Below are 26063 nucleotides of genomic sequence, written 5' to 3'. Positions count from 1 at the left end.
CGGTTACATCCCGGTGTTCACACCGCAATACTTTTACAATGCGGGCATTACAACGCAAGTCATTACAATGACTTGCGTTGGATGGCGCTCTAAGCTAAGGAATAGTATGATTTACTATTCCAACATCTTCCCTACTGTAACGTAGGCTGGAGTTGGAATAGTAAATCATACTATTCCTAAGACCAGCGCCCTCCAGCGTAAGTGGTTGTAACGACTTGCGTTGTAATGCCTGCATTGTAAAGGTATCGCTGTAACATCGTATATTCTTCTTTCACTTATGATGGCTTTAACCTTCTCAAAGATATCTCTTGTGAGGCTTGCTGTCCAAGGGGGATGAGCATCATCTCTCCTATTATTAACACTTGATGAGATGATAACATCCCTGGGTTTGCCTGCACTTTTGGTAAGTTTTGGTGCACGACGTCGGGCAGTTTTTTTTTTAACCGCCCCATTGGCGGTACTTCTCCCTGTTTGAGAACTGTTAAAGTTCCCACCGGCATTCGAGCAGTGGAGGGCAGGTAAAACGCTGCATTCCTGGAGAAGCTCCATAGTCCTCTTCATTCCACGCTCCACGCCAATAAAACCAGACTCTACCACTCGTTGGGGTTGGATTTAGGAACCCCAAGTGAGCGTTCCTCTATGGGTGCATTGCCGCCCTGACAAATACCTGAATATAGGTACCATAGGGAGTACTGTGTCATCGTCTCAGACCCCTATTTTCCACTTCTTTCACTATTTGCACGGTCCTGGTGAAATGCCAAAGGATGCGTTAGGGACCACTTAAAGCATGAAACATGTCGATCTAATTGACCCACCTTCCACTATCACTACCACTTTGACAAAGCAGAACGAAAATACTCACTCCTCTGAAAAACTAGATCAAGAGGCATTCTCTTGTCACCTGTTTTAACCATACTACACAGACCCCTGAATAAAGTTTTTCAGGGTACCAGTGCAGTATTTTGAAATCACTCACTCTCTTACCTCCCCTCACACACACACACCCCCGCATCCACCGCTGCAGCGTTTCTCCAATAAAAGAACTCCAATAAAGAGCCCTCTCGCGGGACCATGGGGGACTGCAGCGCCACCCCAAGAAGAGCAATACGCGATGTTGAAGCATGACACCCGCATGGATATGTGAGAGCAAGTAAAATTCCCCTACCTTAATAATGTCTTTCATCCAACCTTATCTGTGAGATAGTCTCTTTCACTAGTCCTTCTAGCGACCAAATAGGCCCCCTTTTTCTTCTCTTCAGGAACAGTCAACCTCCAGTGATTATAACATTAGTCTTAGGAGCTCGGGGTCTGGACCTGTCATTCCTTCTGCTCCCAGCCCCCCCTCTTTGTGATTTTCGAAAGTCCCCTCGCAGACCATCTATATGGGCCAGGGCTGCTTGATCCTGGCCGAGAGGTACATCAGGACGGTGTAGAGAAGAATGCTGATGACAAGGTGTTCCACCCGAGGGATCAGTAGACCGAGACATCCATCTCTAAATTAATTATATCTCTGTTGCCAAAGGCGCACCTATGACTCTGTGAATGCAAAACGTAGAGAGCACAAAATCCAGTACATGCTGCTATTCCCGGGGAAGTTAAAGGTACACTTTATGGGAAAGACCCACTTCTTCCAGACACTGGAGGAAGCGTGGCAACGGATAGAAAAGCGCCCTATTCTGAAAAGTCCCGGAGGACCAGCCACGGATTAGCCAGTCACAAAAGGAGAACAATCCCAAAGTAATCGGCTACCAGAAATCACATCGATCCCAGGGTCACCGGAGGGCTCACCTGCAGGGGGCAACGCTGTATGTTATGAGAGGGAGTGGCCACCTTCGGAGGAGAAGTGGATGGTAGCTAGACTCACAGCGGCCGGCGTGAACCCTACACAGAGACGGACACCAGAGAGAGTACATCTGGAGAGGACTAAGCTGACACACCGCATCACCCCTTGATTACTGTAATAGTAGCAAAGGAACAAGACGCTAAGACAGGAAAACTTGCTACGCAGGGAGAAGCTCCCGATTCGAACTCCTGAACAAGGGCCTTAGTGACTTGCTAGTGAATCAGTTTAGTAAGGCTGAGCTTGATAACTGCTGCCACCCCCAATAACACCTTCCTGACTTGCATAGCAACAGAAGCGTCACAATCAAGAGCAGGTGACAGGCCAGCAGAGGCCCAAGACTCTGATATTTGTTTCTTCCCCCTTTTCCCCTTACTGTTTTTTCTTCCCTTCTATTTCTTTTCCCCGTACACTCCTTCTTTCTCATTCTTTTACTACGCTCTTTTTGTATTTTTTCTTTGGTTGTTTCATGCGCTGCAAGAGTTCGGACTTGTAGCGTAAGTTTTGAGTTGGGGTGGGCGACAGACCATTACTGTCCTTAGTCACAACCCCAGAAGTCTTATCCTGGGGCACAATGTGAAACTAGGAGGGGGGACATGAGGAGGGGGGTTGACGGGGTGGGGTTCAAATTGTTTGAGAAGCTGTTGTTGTTTAAGTTTTAGTTTTGGTACAGTCATAAAGTTAATAGATTACACATGACCGGGCATGACCCTATGTCCAGCCTTCGCTTTACTCCATACACACACGTATGACACAACTACACCATAGTTAATCAGGATGAGATCTGACAGTGATCCCAAATACCTCAACGAAAGAGTATCCTTCCACGTACACAAGAGGAACCTCTGCTCCGCCGACCTCGCCCTGGCAGAGCCCCCCCGCTTCCGCAGAAACAGAACCGGCAGGAGAGCTTTCTCTTACATCACAGCCAAGACCTGGAACTAGCTCCCTGCAAACATCAGACGCTCCCCGTCCCTGCACACGTTCAGGAAGGACCTCAAGACCTGGCTCTTCGACTGATCTGGAGTCGCCTGCTCCCCCCCCCTCCAAGCGTCTTGAGACCTTCACGGGTGAGTAGCTTGTTCTTTAAAACCCCTGATTGATTGATTGATTGATCCACTGCCCTGGCCTGGAATGTTGATGGACTTGGGGACAAAATTAAAAGGGGGCTGGTGATGTCCTTCATAAAGCGTACCCACCCGGATGTTCTGATGCTGCAGGAAACCCATCTCAAAGGCACAAAATGTGGGTTCATAGCGAGGGGGGCATATACCGTCTTGGCCCATGCGGGGTACACCTCCGGCTCTAGAGGAGTAGCAATCCTGGCGCGCATGTGGCTAGATCCCCAGGGAACATTTGTGGGGGTGTGAGAAAGTGCCATCTTTTTTGCATGTAGGCCCCCACTTTTTGCTAAATTGCTGATGTACTTTGACTGAGTGTGTCCTGGGTTCCTGCCAATCAGGTACCCAGAGCCTGTGCTCCTTCCCTAAAACTGCATCGAAGCCTAAACTCAATTGGCATCTCTGGCCACATGTCAGCCCCTGGTAAATGGTACCCTAGGTACCCAGGGCACTGTGACCAGAGAAGGCCCTTAAGGGCTGCAGTACTTATTGTGCCACCCTTAGAGGCCCTGTACCCTGACACACACACACACACTGCCTTTGCAGGCTAAGTGTCAACATGGCACACATCCCTGAGTGCCATGCCCACAAACACACTGCCCTGGCATACCTCAGTCATCCCTGTAGCTTTGTGCCCTATGCCAGTGGTGTGGGCACAGGTGCACGAGCCTTATGCCCCTACAGTACCCAGGGTCATTCCTGGGCACTGTAAGTGAGTGCTGCCATTTAAGAGTATATGGTGCTGGTAGGTCGTCATCACGAACTTCACAGCACCATGATGGCTGCACTGAAGACTGAGAAGTTTGGTACCAAACTTCTCAGCACATTAAACCCGCAATGATGCCAGTGTGGGATTTAACGTAAAATTCACGACAGAGGGCAAGGAGTAGTTTCTGTCCTGTAACTCCAGTTCTGTAGTAGGGGTATCTCTGTTATAGTCATAATCTAGTGAATAGTCCCGCCCATGTGCGTGGACCCCGGAGCAATCAAAAATAATCTCTTACAGTGTCGAAAAAATGCAGAACTGCACAGACACTTAGGAGAGAATTTAAAGACAGATAATGCAGCCTATAAAAGCTACACTGTCCAGTACTTCAACTAGAAATTCCACCACAAAATCCACAAAACAGCAAAGCCTGTACAGATTTCCCTTGCTTTAACAGCAAACACCCTCTGGAATGATAGAGAGGAGAACCTGGACAGACAAGCCCCATAGGCTGCCATTATGTGGCTCAGAATAGGATACTGTGCCTTTAAGAAAACCTTCCAGAACTTCACAGTATCCCAGAATGCACTGCAGGTCCCAGTTACTTTCAGTTCTATTTGAAGGCGTAACAGGCCAGACCTGTAGCATTCCTTACATGAATATCTCTCTCCACCGGGGAGGAGGGCGGGCGCTTATGACTATAACAGAGATACCCCTACTACAGAACTGGAGTTACAGGACAGAAACTACTCCTTCTGTAGTAGGGGATCTCTGTGTATAGTCATAATCTAGTGAATAGGATGGAAAGCCCATCCCCAAACCAAAGCGGCGGTGGAGAAACGAGAAATAACACCACAATTGTGCGAACAGATTTCGCAGCGAAGCCTGCCCAACCTGAGCGTCTGCCCTGGCATCAGTGTCCAGGCAGTAATGCTTAGCAAAGGTATGGACCGACTTCCAAGTGGCCGCCTTGCAGATTTCTGCAATGGGAACATTACGAAGCAAAGCCGTCGTGGCAGCTTTGCCCCTGGTGGTATGAGCCTTAGGTTTGCCCCCTAAGGTCTTATTAGCCTTTTGGTAACACAATTGTATACAGGACACAATCCACCTCGAGATGGACTGTTTAGAGGTAGCAAGACCCGTCCTGACTGATCCATAATTGATAAACAATTGGTCTGACCTACGAATATCTTTGGTTTTATCCAGATAAAATGTCAACACCCTCCTAACATCCAGGGAATGTAAAGACCTTTCCGCTGGAGATGAAGGATTCTAAAAAAACGTAGGCAAAGTTATAGTCTGGTTGACATGAAAATCAGAAATAACCTTGGGAAGAAATTTAGGGTGAGTACGCATAACAACCTTAGCAGCATGAAATACAGTATAAGGTTCTTGGCAACACAACGCCTGAATTTCACTCACCCTGCGGGCCGATGTAATGGCCACGAGGAACGCCGCCTTCCAGGACAGGTGCTGCAACGAAGCCTTATGAATAGGTTCAAAAGGCTCCTTCATCAATCTGGACAGCACCACATTCAACTCCCATGAAGGCGAGGGAAGCCTGACAGGAGGGAATACTTTCTTCAAGCCTTCCAGAAAATCTTTGATCACAGGGATCTGGAAGAAGGAAGTCTGTGAAGGGCATTTCCTGTAGGCAGTCAAAGCAGCCAGATGAACCTTAATGGAATAGACATTCAGGCCAGACTGCGCCAGATGTAGTAGATATGGAAGGATGACATCTTCCTTACATGTCGTAGGGTCATCGCTCTTGGACTTGCACCAGATGCAAAACCTCTTCCACTTGTAAGCATAAGAAGTCCTAGTGGAAGGTCGCTTAGCCTCCTTCAGTATGTCCATGCAATCTTCTGGGAGATTCAGATGGCCATATTGCACTATCTCAGGAGCCATGCCGCCAAACTCAAAGACGAGAGGTTGGGGTGCAACATCCGCCCCCCGAACTTCGTGAGAAGGTCCGGCCTGCACGGCAGCCGTATGTGAGGAAGGAGAGACCGGTGAAGCAGGTCCGTGAGCCACCACTGTCTGGGCCATTCCGGGGCAATCAGTATCATCGGCGCCCTGGACTGGGACAGCTTGATGAGAACCGTCGGAATCAGGGGAATGGGTGGAAAAGCGTACAGAAAGCTGTTCGACCAGTCGATCCATAACGCATTCCCCAGCGTCCCCTGCTGGTAGTACCTGGAGGCGAAGTCTCAGCATTTGCTGTTTTCTGCGGTGGCGAACAGATCTACGTCTGGAGTTCCCCACCATGCGAAGACTTCTCCCAGTACTTCGTCGTTTATGACCCATTTGTGGTTTTCCTGAATCCGTCTGCTCAGTGCGTCCGCCTGAACATTCTGCACACCTGGCAGTTGGGTGGCCGTTATCGTCGGTCCTCGGGCCAGAAGCCAGTGCCAGATCGCCTGCGCCTCCTGTGACAGGGTGCGTGATCTCGAGCCCTCCTGCTTGTTGAGGTAATACATCGTGGTCGTATTGTCCGTTTGTACAAGCAGAGAGTTGGTCTGGAAGGACGGATGAAAGGCCTTCAGCGCCAAGTGAACAGCTCTGAGTTCCAGGAAATTGATGTGGTACGTGGACTCCGTCGGGGACCACGTCCCTTGAATCTGTAAGTCTCCGGAGTGCGCTCCCCATCCCTGGAGAGAAGCATCCGTCACGAGAGTCTGAGTTGGAATGTCATTGTGGAAGGGAACCCCTCTGAGGAGATTCTCCGCTGAACACCACCACTTCAGAGACTGAAGAGCATGCAGAGAGAGTCGTATCTTGTCGTCCCAAGAACCTTTCCTCTGGTCCCACTGATCTTCCAAGCACTCCTGCAGCGGTCTCATGTGCAGCAGCGCATGTGGCGTCAGGAAGATACAAGAGGCCATCGACCCCAGTAGAGATGACACCGTCCTCACTATCGTTGATGGATTGGTCATAAGAGCCTGAGCCTTCCGAAGGAGTGATAATCGTCGCTCCTCCGAAGGAGACACGCTTGCTGACATCGTATCAATGGTGGCTCCCAAGTACTGAATGCACTGGACCGGAGTCGGGACAGACTTAGACATGTTGATGTGCAACTCCAGCTTGTTCAATAGAACGCACGTCTTCTGGAAGTGCGCTCGAGCTTCCGAGAAGGAGGAGGCCTTGATCAACCAATCGTCCAGGGACGGGTAGACAAACACCTTGTTCTTCCGCAGGTGTGCCGCTACCCCTGCCATGCACTTCGAGAAAGTCCTGGGCGCAGACTTCAGCCCGAATGGAAGTACCGAGTATTGATAGTGATTGGTGCCGACTTGAAATCGCAGGAACTTCCTGTGTTTGTGTGCAATGGGCACATGGAAGTACGCATCCTGTAGGTCTATTGCACATAGCCAGTCTCCCCGTTGCAACTGAGGATAAATCTGATGCAACGACAGCATGCGAAACTTTTCTCTGCGAATCCACTTGTTTGCCTGTCGCAAATCCAGAATAGGCTTGAACTCGTTCTTGTCCTTCTTGCGGACCAGAAATAATCGAGAGTACAGACCTCTTCCTCTTTGAGACAGAGGTACGTCTTCTATCGCCCTTTTCCTTAACAGGATATCGGCCTCCGACTGGAGCTCGCGCAGCTAATACTGCGAACTGACCGGAGGAATCGATGGAGGAGGGCTGGTGAACCGAAGACTGTATCCATTCCAAACAATATTCAGCACCCAGTTGTCCTGAGTCATTTTTCTCCACTCTGCCAGAAAAAATTGAACGCTTACCCCCACCGGAGCGGGTAACGGATGAAGGGGAAGTAAACGCTCAGGGTCGAGACCCGGCCGGGCCTTTGTTCACAGTAGAGGACTGTTGTCCACCTCTACCCCTCTGGCGCTTCTGGAAGGGCCTCCGGAACTGCTGCTGTTGTTGTTGCTGCTGCTGCTGTCCCGAGACTGTCCTCGTCCCTTTCCCTGTGCACCGTACCGTCTCTGGAACGGGCGGTAGGAATTCTTTTCTTTGGGCTTTTCCAAGCCCACAGCCATCAGGGTCTCCGGCTCCGCCTTCATGCGGGCCATCTCATCATCGGCATGTTTTCCGAACAGTGTTTCTCCGGAAAAGGGCAGATTGGCCACCCGCTGCTGTGCTTCCGGCTTGAGTGACGTCAGCCTGAGCCAAGCATGGCGGCGCTGGTTGATCCCGTAACAGTAACCATGGGCCGCCAACAGCGAGATATCCGCAGCGGCGCTGAAGACCTGGTTTGACACCAGCATCCCTTCCTTAAGTATTTCTAGGAAGTCCTCCTTCTTGTGCCGTGGCAGAAGGTCCGTGAACTGTTCTAGGGAGTCCCACAGGGCGCGGCCGTACCGCCCCAGCAATGCCGAATCGCTGGAGGCTTTCATGGTGGTGGAAGACGTTCCACAAGCCTTCCTTCCAGCCGAATCAATCCACTGGCTTTCTTTATCAGGAGGCAGAGTGGAGGACCGTGAGGTAGAGTGTAACTTCCTGGCCGCCGTCACTATCACGGAGTCGGGTACTGGGTCCATCCGCAGGAAGGCCGGGTCCAAATCCGGTGCTCTGTACTTCTTCAGAAGTCGGGAGGGAGCGGCCTTCACCACCGCAGGCGTAAGGACCAGTCCTGGCACCAATGGCAGCAGAGGGCGAGACAGATGCTTCTTGTGAAGTGTCTCGAATATCACGGACGTCGTAGGTGTAGGAGCCGTCACCGTGATGCCCAATTTCGTAGCCCCCCTCAGGAGAACCTCCTGGAACGTGCTGATGTCGTCTACCGGAGACACCCTTGTTTCCGGGGAGTCCGATAAGGTCGGTGAATATGAGCGAGTCCTACAGGAGTCCGTACGGGACCTGGATCCTCGCCTCCTATGGCGATGCCTAGATCTAGTGGAGGACCTGTGCCTACTCCTCAATCTTCCTCTCCGTCCGGAGCGTGACCGTGATTTCCTAGGTCTGGGACGCTCTGCCGGTTTCCCCGGGGCGGGCGTCTTGGGCTTGGACGGGACCTGCGGCTTAGGAGTCCCTTTGGAAGGGGTCGGAAGCCTGGGCAACGAGACCGACCTCGCTGGAACCGGGGGCGGCCTCTCTGGCACATGAGGCCGAGGCACCGGTGGAGGCGGTGGAGGCAGAGGAGGCAACGGAGGAGGGGTCGGAGCCCTCGGAGGGAGACCCCTCGGCAACGGAGGCGGAGGTGTAACATGCTTCTGTGATGGAGTATACACCTCGGAGTACACCGATCCCGGTGATCCACCTTCCTTTCCAGATCTGGACTGTGGAGAGCCTCCCACAGCATCAGGCCTCTCACCACGTTTCCTCGACGTCGAAGAACGGTGACCAGACGGCAAGCGTAGGCCCCTCGACATCGAAGCGCCCCTTCCTCGGCGTCGACCGTCTTCCATGCCTCAACGGTGACCTCGGCCGCCTCGACGTCGACCTCTTGCGTCTCGACGACGACCTCTTGCGCCTCGACGACGACCTCTTGTGCCTCGACGGCGACCTCGACGGCGACCTCGACCGCCTGGACGGTGACCTCTCCGCCTCGACGGCGACCTCTTCCGCCTCGACGGCGGCCTAGACGACGAGGATCCCCTCAAAGACGATTGCTTCCTCTTCGCCGACAGCGAACGGCGGTGTCGCTTCGACGGCGAGCGCCGATGCCGGGCCCGTCGACGTCGATCACTCTACGTCGACGCCGACGAGGATGACGACGAAATCGTCAAAGGAGACTTCGACGGCGGCCTGTGTAACTCCCTCGACGTCGACCGTCGACGTCTCTTCGACCCAGAGCCCTGGGGAGATGGGGAACAGACCGTAGTCATCCCTCTCGACGTCGTGGTCAGTGCCACCGACCCAGACGGAGAATGGGAATGTTTGCTGGTCTTCCTGCCCCTGGGGAGCCCCCCAGAGGCCTCAGCATGGGCAGAATAAGCCCCTCCAGACCCACCTTGCGCCTTCAGCCTTCTTTCCTCGAGGCCCTGAAGCCTGATCTTCTGTCTTTCCTTCAGGGTCCTGCCAGAGAAGCCTTGACAAATCTCACACTCCTCAGGGATGTGGGAAGAGGGAAGGCAGAGGATACACACCTCATGGGAATCTGATTTTGCCTTCTTCCTGGAGCACTCCGGGCATTTGTCAAATAATGCAGGCATATTTGACATTAAAAAGGAGCAAAAGCCAAGAAGAACAGCACTAAAGTACTTTAGAAGCACTCAAATCGAAATTAATAGTGAAAAATCAACAAAAAACCCTTGAAAAGAGAGAGCTCAATGCTCCAGGGTCCTGCTTGCAGGAGCCGGAAAAAAGAACTGAAAGTAACTGGGACCTGCAGTGCATTCTGGGATACTGTGAAGTTCTGGAAGGTTCTCTTAAAGGCACAGTATCCTATTCTGAGCCACATAATGGCAGCCTATGGGGCTTGTCTGTCCAGGTTGTCCTCTCTATCATTCCAGAGGGTGTTTGCTGTTAAAGCAAGGGAAATCTGTACAGGCTTTGCTGTTTTGTGGATTTGGTGGTGGAATTTCTAGTTGAAGTACTGGACAGTGTAGCTTTTATAGGCTGCATTATCTGTCTTTAAATTCTCTCTTAAGTGTCTGTGCAGTTCTGCAATTTTTCCACACTGTAAGAGATTATTTTTGATTGCTCCGGGGTCCACGCACATGGGCGGGACTATTCACTAGATTATGACTATACACAGAGATCCCCTACTACAGAACTTCGAGTTACCCCCTTAAACCAACCCACATCCCGTGTCCAGACTGAGAGGCTGCCTAGGCTGCCACCCAGCAGACATGTTGCTGGACCCCTGGGTACAGAGCCATCCGTTCTCCTGGGCCTGCAACAAAGAACATCCTGAGACGAGGTGCTAGGTCTCCTCCCCAGGATGGGCAGGGGAAGCTTCAAAGGCATGCCCGCTTTGTGAGCTTCGCCGGGTCCTTGCTGTACTCAGCAACTGGTCCCCACCATTTGTTACCCCCACTCTGGCGGGAAGGCAGGCGGGAAAACCTAAGTGAGGAAAGGGGGTGTGTTAGCCTCTGCCAACCCCACCCCTCAGGTGGGGGAGGCGAGGTGAAGCACAACTCCGGGCTACTGCCATCTTGAGGATGGGGAGCCCTACCCAATCAGGACTAGGCTACTGCCCCCTCCCACTGAAGAGCGGCAGGATAGGGGGTGTACTCACCCCAGGAAAGGGATAAATTAGTCTCTGACCTTTCCCTACCTAAAACGCCCCTAAAATTAGTATTTAGGGGCGCCCTGACCCCTCCTTCCTCAGAACCCGATTCCGAAACAAGAAGAAGAACAAGAAAAAAGAAGACCTGCCATGCAGCTGCTAACAAGAGAACAAAACCAACAGACTTGGCCCCAGCCCTACTGGCCTGTCGATCCTTCAACCTGCTCCTGCTAAACCCCGGCGCCTCCTGTCGTCAACAACCTCGAAAACCCCGGAGGACCTGACTGTCTTGCTCATCCAAAGACTGGGACTCCCACGAGCAGTGGTTCTGCTTAAACAGCAACAATCCCTGGTGCCAGCCAGGAACCGCGAATCAAGCCCACTCAGCACCCGACGAGCCCAGCCCGTGCCTGAGTGAACAAAGACCACAAGGACGCCCTCCGGAGACTGTGACCCAGAATCCAGCACCCGAGGACCCTCCTCGACGCTCCTGACGACGCCTGCAGTCTCACAACCAGGGACCCCTCCAACCGCAACCAGCTGAGGGTAAGATTTCCCGAGACCAAAAGACACCCCTGTACCCGGCGTCCTGCGCCCCCCTGTGCCCTCCTCTGGGGTGCCTACCTAACCTACAGCTTCCCAACTTACCTCTCGAAGTGGTGGTCGCACCTGAAGAACCTTCGTCCCCGAGCTTACAGCCTTTGTTCGTCTTGTAGCTTGCCCATTGAAATACATTGGGCGCCCGACGGCCCAAAAGCACCATACACCCAGCCGCCCGAGTGCCACTGGGAATGCAGAATCTGTCCTATCTTACTTCCCCACTTGCCCTGTGTAAGTTAGCAGGATCTCAGCTACTACAGCCGTGTGGCCTGCCTGCTAGCAGCCACCAACCAAAGGCCCCCTGCCCGCCATAGGCTAACATTGGGCCTACTCTCTCCGCACCCGGCTGACCCTGTGCCGTTAAGGGTGTAACAACTGTACTTACCTGACCCTGGGAGACCCCCCAGAGTCTACCCCCAGAACCTTAACTATGCCAGTCGAGTACTTACCCAAAGACCGATAACTCGATTTTCTCCATAGGGTAACATTGGCTGGTTTTCATTTGGAAATTCTTTTAAGTGTCGAGTTTTGCAACTTTGAAATATTCCTTAAAAATCATCCGATCAACGAAAAACGAAATTACTCACCTGCTATCAGGAGAGATCCTAGTGCTGGATCTTTGTGCCCAGCACTGACCTTCAAAAGAAATTACAACTGTGATTTTCCGATAACCTGATTTCCTCCCATAGGATAACATTGCCTGGTTTTTGCCAGAAATTCTTTTAAGTGTCGATTTTCAAAACATACAAATATTCCTTAAAAATCTCCTGTGTGACAAACACGATTTCTGTCAACTGTTTACAGGAAATGCATCAGGGCTGAATCCAGGATCCAGCCCTGAGTAATAAAAACATTTGTAAAGTGATTTTATTGCATTTAATTAAAACTTTCCATTGAGCTCAATGTTATAAATGTGTTTAACTTGTGTTGCATATTGCAACAACTGTAACGATTGCATTTAAAAGTCTATTGCTATTTGAAAGTATTCAATTGCAACATCACATTCTGAGAAAGTATTTTTATACCTACTTGTGGTTCTAAAATAAAACAACAATATATTTTTATATACAAAACAATTGGCCTAGAGTTTAGTCCTTGAGCATGTGAGATCATTTGCTGACTGAGTGTGTACAACAAATGCTTTACACTGTCCTCTGATTCTGCCTTACGGCTCGACCAAGCTACCACTTTAGCGAGTAAGGTTATATCTAACTTTAACCTCTGCCATACCTCTGGGGACTGTGGACTCTGTGCACACTGTACCTTACTTTGGTGCAGTACATACATAGCCACTTTCTAACAACAGGGAAATGGAGCAGGAGGAATGTTACCATCCTTTCAGTTTATGACCCGCCGAAACTACAAGCCAGGACGCTAAACAAAGTAACAGACATATTGTTAGAGACACTGGGCTTGATGCACATTATTGGGGGGGGGACTTCAATTACGTGATGCATACACCCATTGATCGTACAGGGGATCATATCCAGATGACCTCTACTACACAGCTGGCACGCCTCGCTGAGACACTAGGTCTAGTAGACACCTGCAACCAGTGACATGGCAATACTCATACTACTACGGCGTGCATAGGGCCTACTCACGCTTGGACTATGTGTTCCTCCTGAGTGGCACAATAAGGGACATATACGAGGCAGAGTATATGGCCAGAGGTTTGTCGGATCACTCCCCTCTATATGTAAGAATAGGAGACCGGAACCGAACGAGACACAAGAGCTGGAGATAGTCTGAATGGGACTTACAGAGCACCACAGTGCTCAAGGGCATTAGGGCTGACGCAAAACATTTCTTTGACGAAAACTTGGGATTTGTGCAGTCGGGCTGGTAATTTTGAGAAACGTCTAAAACCGTCCTCCGAGACAGGGCACAAAACAGAGTAGCATGGGAGAGGACGGAAAGATCATGAAGAGCTAGCTAAACTAGAAGTTCAGATCCTAAGCCTAGAGAAACGGGATACAACGCAGACAGACTCCAAGATACTAAGACAGCTGACGGACGCACAACATCAATATAAAGCCCTGGCTACCCAGGCGGCCAAGGCACAGGCCCAGGCGACTTTACACAAACTCCATGATGTCGGGGATAAATCGGTTAAACTCTTGGCATGGCTTAGCCGCAAGGAAGTAGAAGCCCGATGGGTGGTAAGCATTATAGATCCACAAGGGATACCGCAGACAAGCGACGAGCAGATAGTGCAGACCTTTGCGTACTATCACAAAGACTTCCATGACACTCTCCCCATGTGTCCGACCCCTGACATCACAGACTACCTTGTGGAGATACATACCCCATTATTGGACGATGCCGCTAGGGAGGGGCTGGACTCAGAATTTACGATCGAAGAACTTAAATTGGCTGTAACCCAACTGCTTCTGGGTAGGACCCCAGGACCAAACAGCCTACCAGCAGAATTCTACAAGAGATGTACAGATCTTCTTAGTCCCCATTTTTTGAATCTCTTTCAAGAAGCATGTCAGGAGGAGGATCCTCCCATTATTGCGAATGGCCACAATCAACCCTATTCATAAGCAAGGGAAACCCCAACATAAGTGTGAGTCCTACCGTCCAATATCTAGGGGTGGGCGAAATTTGAGTAGTCGCACTACGCAAAGCTCTGCAAAACGGTAAAAAATCTCTGCGAGCACGCAAAAGTTCTGTGAAAAAGCGGAATTGCTTGTTCCGCCCGTCCGTGATGCTTTTTTCCTGTTTGCGAACACTGTTTGCGTGCTCGGGGAGAAATATCTTGCGAACACACATTTTATGGTTTAAATCTCTTTATTGAAATTACATATAAAATAAACAACAGGACCACCACATTACTTCAGATTCCGCAAAGCAAATTCCAGGTCAAGAGAGACATACTCATTCGGTGCTTGCTAGCAGTAGGTCAGCAAAACATGTCCTGTAAAACACCCCAACATAAATCAACAAAACCCTCCCTCCTCCCTCCCCCTTCTGTCCACAAATCAAAAGGATGATTCCCAACGGAGGAAAGGAAGAAGACGGAAGAGTCAACAGGACGTGGCTCTCCGTTTATGTGCAGGGTCAGTCATTTCTGGGATTGGAGTGTCCGCCAATCGCAGGAGGCGTAGGTATCGTGGGCAAATCAACTCACGAAAATCACAAGTGAGAAGTGTCAAGAATGGTCGCCATAGGTCCGGGAATTCTTCCCCTCTACCAGCCAGTACCAGCGACAGCTTCTCCATGCCTAGCACCAACCACAACCTATGCAGCCAGCCCGTATGTGGGGGGCTTGCGAGGTTCTCCAGTGGGCTAAAATATTTTGTGTGGCTGCCCCTAACGCTATAGCGATAAGCCGGCCCCTCCGTGATTTCAAGGGATACATCAAGGTGTTGGGCAACCCCAGAAGGATGTAAGATGGGAAACGGGGGAGTTGAGTATCTAGATGTGAATCTATGTCTTCTAAAATTGCGTTCCGGTACCCTTGCAGTCTATCACAACTCCACAGCAGGTGCTCTAATGTGCCCAGTTCCCCGCACCCTCTCCAGCAACGGTCGCTAATGCGGGGGTCGAATTGGTGAAAATGTTCCGGTGTGTGGTACCAGTATGTGACCACCTTAGTTAGGGTTTCAGTGAGGCCTGCATGATATGCGGAGTGTCTGGCTCTATAGTATATGCCGCGCCATTCTTTTGGTGTTAGGACCCTTCCTATCTCCGGCCGGCATCTGCTTGCGCTGTATGTGTAAAAGTTAGTGACGAGGAGGTGCTGATACAGGTCAGAGATCAGTTTTTTGTCGGACTTGCGCGTGACTAGCCATTTCTCGTACGGTGTAAGGTGACGCTGCGCCCCTTGCTTGACCTGCGGGTGAAGCGCCCAGTGACGGACCTGCAAGTAGGGATCCCTATCCCCCTCTGGAATGCCGTATTCCTCCCTCGTCTGGTGGAATGAAAGGATGCCGTCCAAATTAAAGAGGTACCCAAGGACCTGCACGGGGAGCGTCGCCAAGCCGTGAATGCTTTGGGGTCAAGACCCGGGGTAAAGTCGGGATTAGCAAATAGAGGGGTCATGGGGGAGGGGAAAGACGTAAACTCGTGCTTGGTAGCAACCCGGTCCCACACCTCCATAACTGTACTCGTAATGTGGGATGCTTATAGGTTAGGCGGCCGATGGTGTTTTGGAAGGAAGGGGATCCCCTGTAATGGCATTCCCGCTACCGCCTGGTCTTGGAAGATTGCAAAAAACACAGTTGATGGCCAGAATGTAGAACAATGTCATACATTCATCCCAGTACAAGGATCTGGGCCTAAATCCATCGTTTTTTTACACTCCACACCAACCTGGGTTAGACACTGGCTATATGCAAATCAGCTCTGACCCTGTGCCTCATGGGAACAGCCCAGTCCGAACTACCAAGCCATGTCTTTCCCAGACCGGAATCAAGCATCCAAGGACCGGTTTCTGGCTATCAGCCTTCATCAGCCTGGATAGCTTGACTCCAGTGGTGTGGAGAGCCTGGGACTCACGTCTGAGCATACCCAGCCCACTCGGGGTGAAAATTGCAAAAAACACAGTTGATGGACAGAATGTAGAACAAAAGCGGTACAAAAGGGGGTGGTGATGGACGGAGCATCTGAACCAATCAAACACTCACACCCAGTCAAAAGATCTGGGTTTGATCCATCACCGGGGGTGCGTTTGGTGATCGGGGGGCCAGTGGCTCGTCATCCCAGTCCACCATGATTTCCGAAGACATGAACTTACCTGTGGTGACGCCACATTGTACTGGGGTGAATGTATGACATTGTTCCACATTCTGTCCATCAACTGTGTTTTTTGCAATTTTCACTCTCCCAGACGAGATCGTGGCTCGCCTCAGGGGCACCGATCCGCGGTGCAGGCTGGGGGTCTATGCTGCCGCCTCAAAGACGGGGTTCGGGGGCCGCCTCACTCACCGGCCAGCGGCCCTTCCGCAGGAGGGGGCCCCCGAAGTTAGAGGTCGTCCGGCTCTCCAGACAGCAGGCCCGACGCCGGAGCCTCAATTTTCGTGCTCGCCCGGAGGGGGAGCGGCTCACCCCGGGGATACCGCTCTGTGGTGCTGGCTGGGCGTCCGTGCTGCGGCCGCCAAGAAAAGGGCTGGGCGCCGCTGGGCCGGATACTCCGACGTCCTCGCCCTCACGTTTCAGATCGGTCCCAGCGCCCAGGCCTGGCCTACTCGCCCCTCTGTTTCAAGCTCAGGCGGCCGCCATGATGGGATCGGCAGCCGCCCGCAGCTATCTCCGCTCTCCGTTGGGACTGGGGTACAGGAAACACTCGGTGGCCGGTCCCTGCTCGCTCCGCTCGCCAGCTGGCCAAAAGCGCTCTTTTGCGAGGGGTTAAGTGCTAATAAGGCCACGTGTGGGGATCCGGAGCGGGGAGCCTCAAGGACTTGCTGCCATTCAGGTCGCCATCTTGGCCACGCCCCCCGAACACGCATTTTAAAGGCGCGAACAAGAAAAAATTCTGCGAAGCCGCAGATTTTTGAGCAATTCCGCATTCTCCACGGAACGCAAAATTACCCAAATTCCGCGAGTGGAACAGAATTTACCACCAAAGCTTATATCCCTACTTCATACGGAGGTGAAGATACTGGCTACTATCCTTGCCACGAGACTCCGCCAAGTAATAACGACCCTAGTTCATCTGGACCAGTCGGGATTTCTAACCGGCAGGGCGACCAAACTGAATCTGTGTAGGACCCATAACTGGATGAAAGCGATTAAGGATCGTGATACCCCTCACCCACTTCTGTCACTGGACACAGAAAAGGCGTTCAACGCAGTCCACTGGCCCTTCCTCAAGGCCACCCTGATTAAATTTGGCATAGGTCCCAACTTTCGGAAATGGGTGGGACTCCTGTATAGAGATCCCAGAGCTAGGGTCTGGGTAAAAGGTAAAAACTCCGGAGACTTTCCTATTAGACGAGGTATCAGACAGAGCTGCCCTCTGTCCCCATTGCTTTTTGCTCTCACAATAGAGACTCTAGCCTGTGCGGTTTGACAACATCCTGTGATACAGGGGTTTCGCATCAACCCGGGCAACACCTTGGAAGAAAAGATTTCTCTGTATGCGGATGACATACTTTTATATATCACGCACTCGACTGTCACGATTCCTACCCTGTTCCGCATTATAGAGAGATATGGACACCACTCAGGATATACAATAAACTGGCACAAGTCAGTAATATATAGCCCAGGTAATCTAACGACTTGGCCCACACTCCCGGGGAATCTCCAGATAACCCATAACAGGTTTATCTACCTAGGTATTTGTCTCGCCACTGGGAGGGATCTTTGCAACCGGAACAACATTAAACGCATACTCGTAAATTTTACGGAAGGTGCACAGCAACGGAAATCGCTCCCACTTACCATTTTAGGCCGGGCCGCTATGTTTAAAATGATTACTCTGCCCCGATTTCTATATGCACTACAAAACACGTACTTCCCCCTACCGCGATTCACCTTTCTGGATATTGAGGCGGAGCTCCGCTCACTTCTGTGGCTAGGGAAACAACCAAGAATCGCACTAACTACCTTACAATGCAATCAGTATAATGGGGGTATATCGCTCCCTAACATAGAGGCCTACTACTGGGCAGAACAATTCACCCCAGTGAATGAATGGATGCATGCGCCGGGGGATCATCCCACCTATAGACTAGAGAGGGAAACTATGGCCAGCCGTAACTGTCTGCACTACTCATATATACGGAGGCAGAGGCAAGGGAAGACTCCTCCTGGCTACGATAGAGGCGTAGGGTAGAGCAATTAAGACAATGGGATGGGATCGGAATCTTACTAAACAGACGGCCCTATGGCACTGCACTTGGCTCATAGAAATACAGAAGTTGCGAGGCTATAGAGGCTGGGATGACATAGGTATATCCACCATAGGTGATATTATATATGCTGGAGACTGTACTTGACGTTATTTATCCAACCGTGGCCAGGAAACTTTATCTACAGTTTCGCTATGGCTGTCTCTCGCTCAATGCATACACTAATAAATGGGTACCTGGGCGGGACCTGGGCTGACCTGCCTGTACAGCCAAGGAGGAGACTGACCTGCATGTGCTCTTTTTCTGCCGAGGATACGGCAAACTACGGCAGAAGGAGCTCATTAACTTGTGTAAGAACTTGGGCTCTGGGCACTGCAAGGAAAACTATAGACTTTTAAAAACGAATACGGACTTGCACATTGTATTTGCAGTTTCCAGGTTTTTGTCGTATGTGGTGGGCAAGGACATTTTTTTTAAAAATGGAATGATTTTTAAATATATTTATTGTCACTTTTGTAAATAATAGAATTTTTGGGGTTTTAACGTTTTTAAATATCTGACAAATGTCACATTCTTGCTGCTTGTTTTATGGTTTACGCTGAAATAAAGAATATTTGACTGACTGACTGATATTATGGACAAGCAGATAACATAGATGATTCCCGACTGCTGGACTACGCACTCCTGGAAGGGAGATTGCTGCGGGAACATATTCTCACCAAGGCTGTGTCACTCACATATCGGACACTAAATAACAACACGCCAGCCATATTAGGCAAGTTGCGAGCAACCTGGGAAGGTAATATGGGCACACTCGAAACCATAGATTGGGAGGTAGCCTTGATGCACCATAGGGAGGTGGCAATTAAATCACGCCTTCGCCTCATTCAATACAAGATACTCCACAGAGCCTATTACGACCAAGCCAAACTACACAAAATAGGCCAAGCTAGTGACCCAAACTGCCCGAGATGTGGACATGGGGAGAGCGACTTTTACCACCCTATTTGGGAGTGCATTACAATGCAGACCTATTGGGAGGAGGATATCGCAGGAGCTGGGCAATATACTAGAAGTTGTTATACCCCTAGACCCTAGATTTATATTGTTGTGAATCCCGGGAGACGTGGATTTGGACTGAGCGCAAATAATCTTTACTACACTAGCATTGGTTGTGGCAAAAAGGGATGTAGCGAAGAACTGGGGAGCCACAGATGCTCCATTACTCAGAGAATGGAAAGCGGGGATGGATATGTATATGGCAGCAGAAAGGGTTACATACAAGGCGAGGGGGTGCCAGAAGAAATTCCATAGGGTGTGGGGCAAATGGAGGAAATACTATGGCTTTGATGTTGTGATGGAAGATGATTAATTGGATCCCAGAGGGTTGGCCCTCTCAGACTTAACAACAGGTAAAGGGCCCGAGCGTCTAAGGGACAGAGAAACCCTGTGGAATCATGATACAATTATGTGGGTTTCTTGTTTGATGTTAATCTCTCAAAAGGCCCGCCATGGCTATAAAGATGCACTGTTTCATGTAGGGATCACTACTGTACGACACCGCATGACTGTAACCGATTTTATTACGGTTTGTTTTTCTTTTGTTTGTAAAAATATAATAAAAACAGTTAATAAAAAAAATTCTATCTCTGTTGCCACCACACCTATTACTCTCTTCAGCATCTTGTCAATGGAGGTAACTTTAGGGGACTTGAGAGGTGACACTGCTCTTCCTTGGCAATTTCCTTACCCCATGATAGCACTTGGTCAAGGAGTGTTTAATTGTTTAATCACAGAGTTGTCCCCAGAGTTCCTACAGAAGTAGCAACAGAAAAAAAATGAAAGAGATGATTCACTTTGGGCAGTACCTTCTACTGATAAGGATCAGGATCACTCCCTCACTGTTCCTTTGCATGAAAGAGGGGGGCCCACCCAGTGTTGTCTGGCTTCGGATGACGAGATGGGCCTGGTCTTCCTCCCGTGCACGTCCCACTCGGGTCCCATGTAGCCAGAGCCCGGGTGATTTTTGAACAGCACCTCCGAGCACGGACTGGTGTCATCAGTGGCTTCCTGCCACGATGGCTAGTAGGGCTTGTGGTCTGCCCCCTCTCTCCTGACGAAGCTCTCCCCGAACAGTGGGAGCCCCAAGAGATTTTTTAACAGCACCTTCTAGGTACGGACTGGCGGTGGCTTCCTGCCGCGAGGGCTAGTGGGGTTTATGGTCTGCCCCATCTCTCGTCACAAAGCTCTCCCCAAGGATTTTAACAAATATTCCAGTACCACAGAACTATTCCTAATAGAAGGGAACATAATTTGATCTACAACTGGACCATTTATCGATTCAATGACAAAAACAGTCAAAAGGACAAGATCATGCCCCAAAATTAGGTGTATTTTTCAAAGAGGAAGAGGGCAAGGAAAAATCCCTTTTCTTTTGATAAAACAACTCTCACCCATAACATTATGACATGCTTTCATCACCCTCATATTTTAAGAGAGGTGAAGCCAACCACTAATAGGGAGCACTCAACATTATGTGCAGGAAAATAGAAGGGGAAGTTAAACTTATCTAGAAGATTAACCCTATGCTTATATATTTCGCATTCCTATGACAAGATAAAAACATATGCTGATGTATCAGAACAGTTCATCCAAAATCCTTATATAGTTTACATGTTTCAGCCAGACTTGGAAGTCAAAGTAGGTCGGGGCTTACTTCAGGACATTGCACAATGCCTTACTACTCTCTACTCTTCTGCAGGATTTAAAAAACAATATTTGTGCCTCTACATATGACTTTGTTTTTAGAAAGAACACACAATCATTTAGATCACTAAACTCAAGCATCTATAATACTAGCTTGTTTCCGGATATTACTTGTGGTCCCTGATACTTAAAGCTAACAACCACCTGAGAGATGAGAAGGGAGACGACTCCCTGAAGTCGCACATTTGTTTAGGGACCTTTATCGTTATTTAGCTTCCTCACTCTCCGCCAGATGTCACCCAGGGGGAAAATAGCTTGAAGTATTCCCTGCTGTTGAAATAATTCATTACCAACTACATAAGAAGAGAAAAAATATACAGTTCTTCTAAAGGGAGCATCACTGTTTGGAACATTTAGTGAGTTTTGAAGTATAAACCATAAGACTGAAATACATCATTTTCAGCATTCAAATGGCTACAAGCCAACATAAATCCACATGCTTTCCCTTGAAACATTCTATGTGTAACTCCATTCATAGTTAAATATTAGGTCTATGTGTCGCTCGGATTTGCTTCTATTGCATAAGGTGATTTAACAGGGAAAAACAGTCAAATTCCATCCAAATAGACATGTTTTGCTTCTTCCCATCCCCTTCAACATCTTCAATGGCAATTAAAACCCATCAACAATTTTTGGGTTGAAAATTAAATGTACAAAAACAACAAAAGAAAAAGAATAACATCATTTTATAATTCAACCTATTTATTCATGCAAATAAATGACAACACAATCTTGGGCAAGAGAATGCCTCGAGGGAAAGAAAGTTAAAACAGTAATACAGTACCTGAATCAATCTATCTGCCAGAGCAGCACTCTCCTACAGGACACACAGGAGATCCAGACAGGTAAGGAGAAGGGGAGGAGAGAGAGAAAGAGAAAGAGAACAAGAAAAAGAAAAAGGATAATCACCACAGCACTAAAATGTAAAGCTAGAAGCACAGACAGATAGAGCATCAACTACAGAAAGCAGAAACACCACTGAAACCAAAGCACCAGAGAAAGACAGAAGCTCAGGGGAAGTCACCAATTCTGTCACGTTTGGTTGGCCATTAAGCCTGCTGACTTGTCATATGGAGTGAAAGGGAGTTAGTAAACGTTACCTTATTATTATCAGCATCATCATTATTATATTATTTGTTGATTATCTGGGGAAGCATTCAGGAGTTCTGCAGATATTTTTGTTTGGTTCCTGCAATCTCTCTTAAGACGTTTTTTCCTCCAAGAATCATGAGATCAATGTTTCTATTGCTTCCAACAGAATCAATATAGGAAGCAGCAATACCTCACTGTGCTTCAAATCTGTTTTTATGGCAACTTGCTATGCAGGGATTAGTGGTGACTTTGCCACTATGTGTGACACAGAGGTAAATTACAGGACAACAGAAGATTACTTAATGATGACAACCTTTAGACACCGTGAGCCTGGCTTGGATGCAAATCAGTAAATATGACCGCTATCAGACAAACTATCTTGAATATTATCGAAGATCCCGTGACAAAGAACCATTAGCTTCTAGTCTTAACATGATATTTGTTTTGAAGAATGTTCAGATGTGTACCATTCCCATTTCCTCTGAAAGCCAATCAAGCCACCAATTTGCTGTAATAAGCTTACATCACCAAATGAATGAATTTGTATATGTATAGTTATTGAATTGTAGGTGGTATGGTTTAAAACCCATGGTACCAAAGCACATTAATGAGGAGCAAAAGTAATCAGACTAGTTAATTCCATGTTTATAGCATACAAAGTCTCTTTAGATTACTGATCTGACATCAAATTTAACCAGCACTTTAAAAGGGAGCACCACAACAGCAGGATCTAATAATGGGAAAAATAAGGGCCAAACAAACTTGTGTGGCTGAGAAATTGCTCTGAATAAAACAAATCAGAACATAACTGGATACTTGTATAAATCTCGCAAGTGCTTCCCATATCACTGTTCATACTGCTAAATGTGAGGTAGAGTGCCTTGCTTGACGGGGACATGGACAATGCAATTCATGAAGTGCCAAATGTACAATCATCAGAGTTTGCGGCTCGCAAATTGCGATTTTTAGCGACTCGCACTTTGCGAGCCACAAAACATGATGTACAACAGTGTTTGAGGCACTGTTTGCGATTCCCAAATAGGTCACAAGGGACCTGCCTCAGGCCCCTCGTGACCTATTTGGGAATCGCAAACAGTGCCTCAAGGCAGGTCACAATTTGCAACCCACTGGGAATGACCGGCACTCACAGGGATGGTGACTTGCTGGGGGCAGCGGACCACCATGTCTCTGACTGCTTTTTAAATAAAGCAGTTTTATTTTTTGAAATGCAGCCCATTTTCCTAAAAGGAAAACAGGATGGGACCACTGCCTGCTCTGAAAAAATGTCAGTGCTACCATTCACAACAGGAAAGGGATTCCTTGGAGATCCCTTCCCGTTTGTGTAAGGCAATGTGTAATTGGTGGTAAACTGGAAATGTTTTGCAAGTGCATTCATGGTTGCAAAACATTCCTACATACCCGTGCGACTCACTACAAGGAAGGGACGCCCTTGGCATGCCCCTTCCTAACACCGACTCGCAAACCCTATTTTGCGAGCCAGTAATAGGTTACTGACTCGCAAAATATGGGGGGTACAATTAAAAATGCATTTTACTGGGCGCAAACCATAAAATGCGTCGTATATCTGGCCCTAAGTGTGTTGTAACTGAGACGTGGATCATTCTAATCTGATGTGCATTAAGTTATTTACTCCAGCTTTTTGATTTCATTGTGGCATGGATCAATGTGAGCCCAGCTCGTCATGAGTCACGGTGGAGCTGTGCTCATGACGAGCTGGTTTCGTCATAACGGAGCCGCTCCGCCCACGAGCGGTTAATTCCCCATATGTGCGGGCAAATTAATCAGTCGGCGGGGTCGTGACGAGACCAGGCCGTCATGATCACAGCTCCACCGTGACTCATGATGACCTGGTCTCGTCACGAGCATGGGCGTCCGTAGGGGAGGGCAAGGGGGGGCACCTGCCCCCCCCTGGAACACCTGTCCGTCACTATTGACAGCCCCCACAGTGATGTTTGTCTGCAGGGCCGTCAATTTTAAAAGCGTGAGAAAGCGCTTGCAATTACGGTCTTGCTGATGGGCAACAGAGAAGGTCCGGGCCTGGCTGCTCCCACAGCTTGAAGCAGAGGGGCACCTGTAGTCAAATTTCCGGGGGGGGGGGGGGGGCACATTTTTCAAGCTAAGGAAGAGTGGAGCTGCAGTCAGGGGCCCTAGGAAGGGGTGAAAACCATCAAAGCCTCATTAACGCCAGCACCGAATTACACAATTCGCCCAGAGATGCAATGGGTGTCTGCCTGTTTTTTGCGAGATCAATTGGAAAGTCCTTCTGTGCACTCGGATTTATTCGTACTCAAGCTATATTCCTTTCTTTTGTTGGTGCTGCTACATCCTGGTACCTACTCTTTAGGTGCCCTTTCGTATATCCTATCGTGTGTGGTGCAGACACTTCTGTTCCGATGGATGTGTGCATTTTCAGCGAACATTAAAGTTTCATCAATTTCTTTTCCATGGTAATCATCAGTTTTAATTCATATTTTGGTTTCCATTGTTAACTGTTGTTATACGTTTTTTAATATATCCATTATTTCTAAAATAAAATAAAATAATGGATATATTAAAAAACAGTTAACAATGGAAACCAAAATATGAATTAAAATATTTTGTTGACAACTGAAAAAGAGTTAAAACTGAACAGAAGTGTCTGCACCACACAGGATATGCCTGTTTTTTGCACCATAAGCACTAGTATTACAGAAGGGTCTGCATATGAGATAGATTAAAGAGTTTATGCCTTCTGCTCCAAAGGGGCAGTCCCTCATGTTCATTGCAGTATCGAGTGTAGCCCCTGGACCCCTGTCTGTACTCACTGTCGCCTGACATGATTCCCGAAGGGAAAGCTGTCCCACAGGGACAACTTTTCTTTTCTGAATCATGTACCAACTGCAGCTCAGTGTTGGTAGCAGATCAACGGTTTGCGACTGCCATTGCGTTTGAAAACCATTGATATATGTAATTGTAAATTGCAATTTGAAGATAGCACCCTTTCCACTGCCCCTCCAAATTCCAATATGAAGCAAGATGCAGAACCCCTTTTGTCAATCATGAAGGTTATACACAACTCTAAAAAGGGGTTTTGCAGTAGCAACCACTGTGATGCTGCAAATTGTAAGCTTTATGACCACAACATCCTTTTGTATTTGAGGGTCCTAGTTATTTAGATAAAGCAGGATGTGCAGTGAAAGGAATGACGTTACAAATGAGTAGTGCCTTTAATGCTCTGGAAATGCAAGGATCTCCAATCTATCTCTCTACCTCTCTCTCTCTACCTCTCTCTCTACCTCTCTACCTCTCTCTACCTCTCTCTCTAAGTCTCTCAATCTATGTCTCTCTTTACCTCTACCTCTCACTCTACACCTCTCTCTACACCTCTCTACCTCTCTCTACCTCTCTCTCTCTACCTCTCTCTACCTCTCTCTCTCTACCTCTCTCTCTCTACCTCTCTCTCTCTACCTCTCTCTCTCTACCTCTCTCTCTCTACCTCTCTCTCTCTACCTCTCTCTCTACCTCTACCTCTACCTCTCTCTCTACATCTACCTCTCTCTCTACCTCTACCTCTCTCTCTACCTCTACCTCTCTCTCTACCTCTACCTCTCTCTCCCTCTCTCTCTCTCTACCTCTCTCTCTACCTCTCTCTCTACCTCTCTCTCTACCTCTCTCTCTACCTCTCTCCCCACCTCTCTCTCTCTACCTCTCTACCACTACCTCTCTACCTCTCTACCACTACCTCTCTACCTCTACCACTACCTCTCTACCTCTACCACTACCTCTCTACCTCTCTCTCTACCTCTCTCTATCTCTCTCTCTACCTCTCTCTCTACCTCTCTCTCTACCTCTCTCTCTACCTCTCTCTCTACCTCTCTCTCTACCTCTCTACCTCTCTCTCTCTACCTCTCTCTCTACCTCTCTCTCTACCTCTCTCTCTACCTCTCTCTCTACCTCTCTCTCTACCTCTCTCCCCACCTCTCTCTCTCTACCTCTC

General features: G+C 48.9%; 1 protein-coding gene across 2 annotated transcripts in view; it reads right to left on the bottom strand.

The window, feature by feature from the left end:
• EVI5L (ecotropic viral integration site 5 like) overlaps positions 1-26063 on the bottom strand; it is a 1151000-nt gene that overhangs the window by 360426 nt on the left and 764511 nt on the right. Inside the window, exon 13 of one of the 2 annotated variants that reach the window (XM_078681266.1) lies at positions 21759-21791. The exons of the other annotated variant lie outside the window; for it this stretch is intronic. Within the exon in view, the coding sequence (XP_078537392.1) occupies positions 21759-21791 (33 nt within the window). The remainder of the gene's footprint in view (positions 1-21758; positions 21792-26063) is intronic. 2 annotated transcript variants of the gene reach the window in all.

Source organism: Lissotriton helveticus, chromosome 1_1 (genome assembly GCF_964261635.1).
Source record: "Lissotriton helveticus chromosome 1_1, aLisHel1.1, whole genome shotgun sequence".
Lineage (NCBI taxonomy): Eukaryota > Metazoa > Chordata > Amphibia > Caudata > Salamandridae > Lissotriton > Lissotriton helveticus.
The sequence above is the reverse complement of the archived record's forward strand: the minus strand, read 5'-3'. Positions and strand labels throughout refer to the sequence as shown.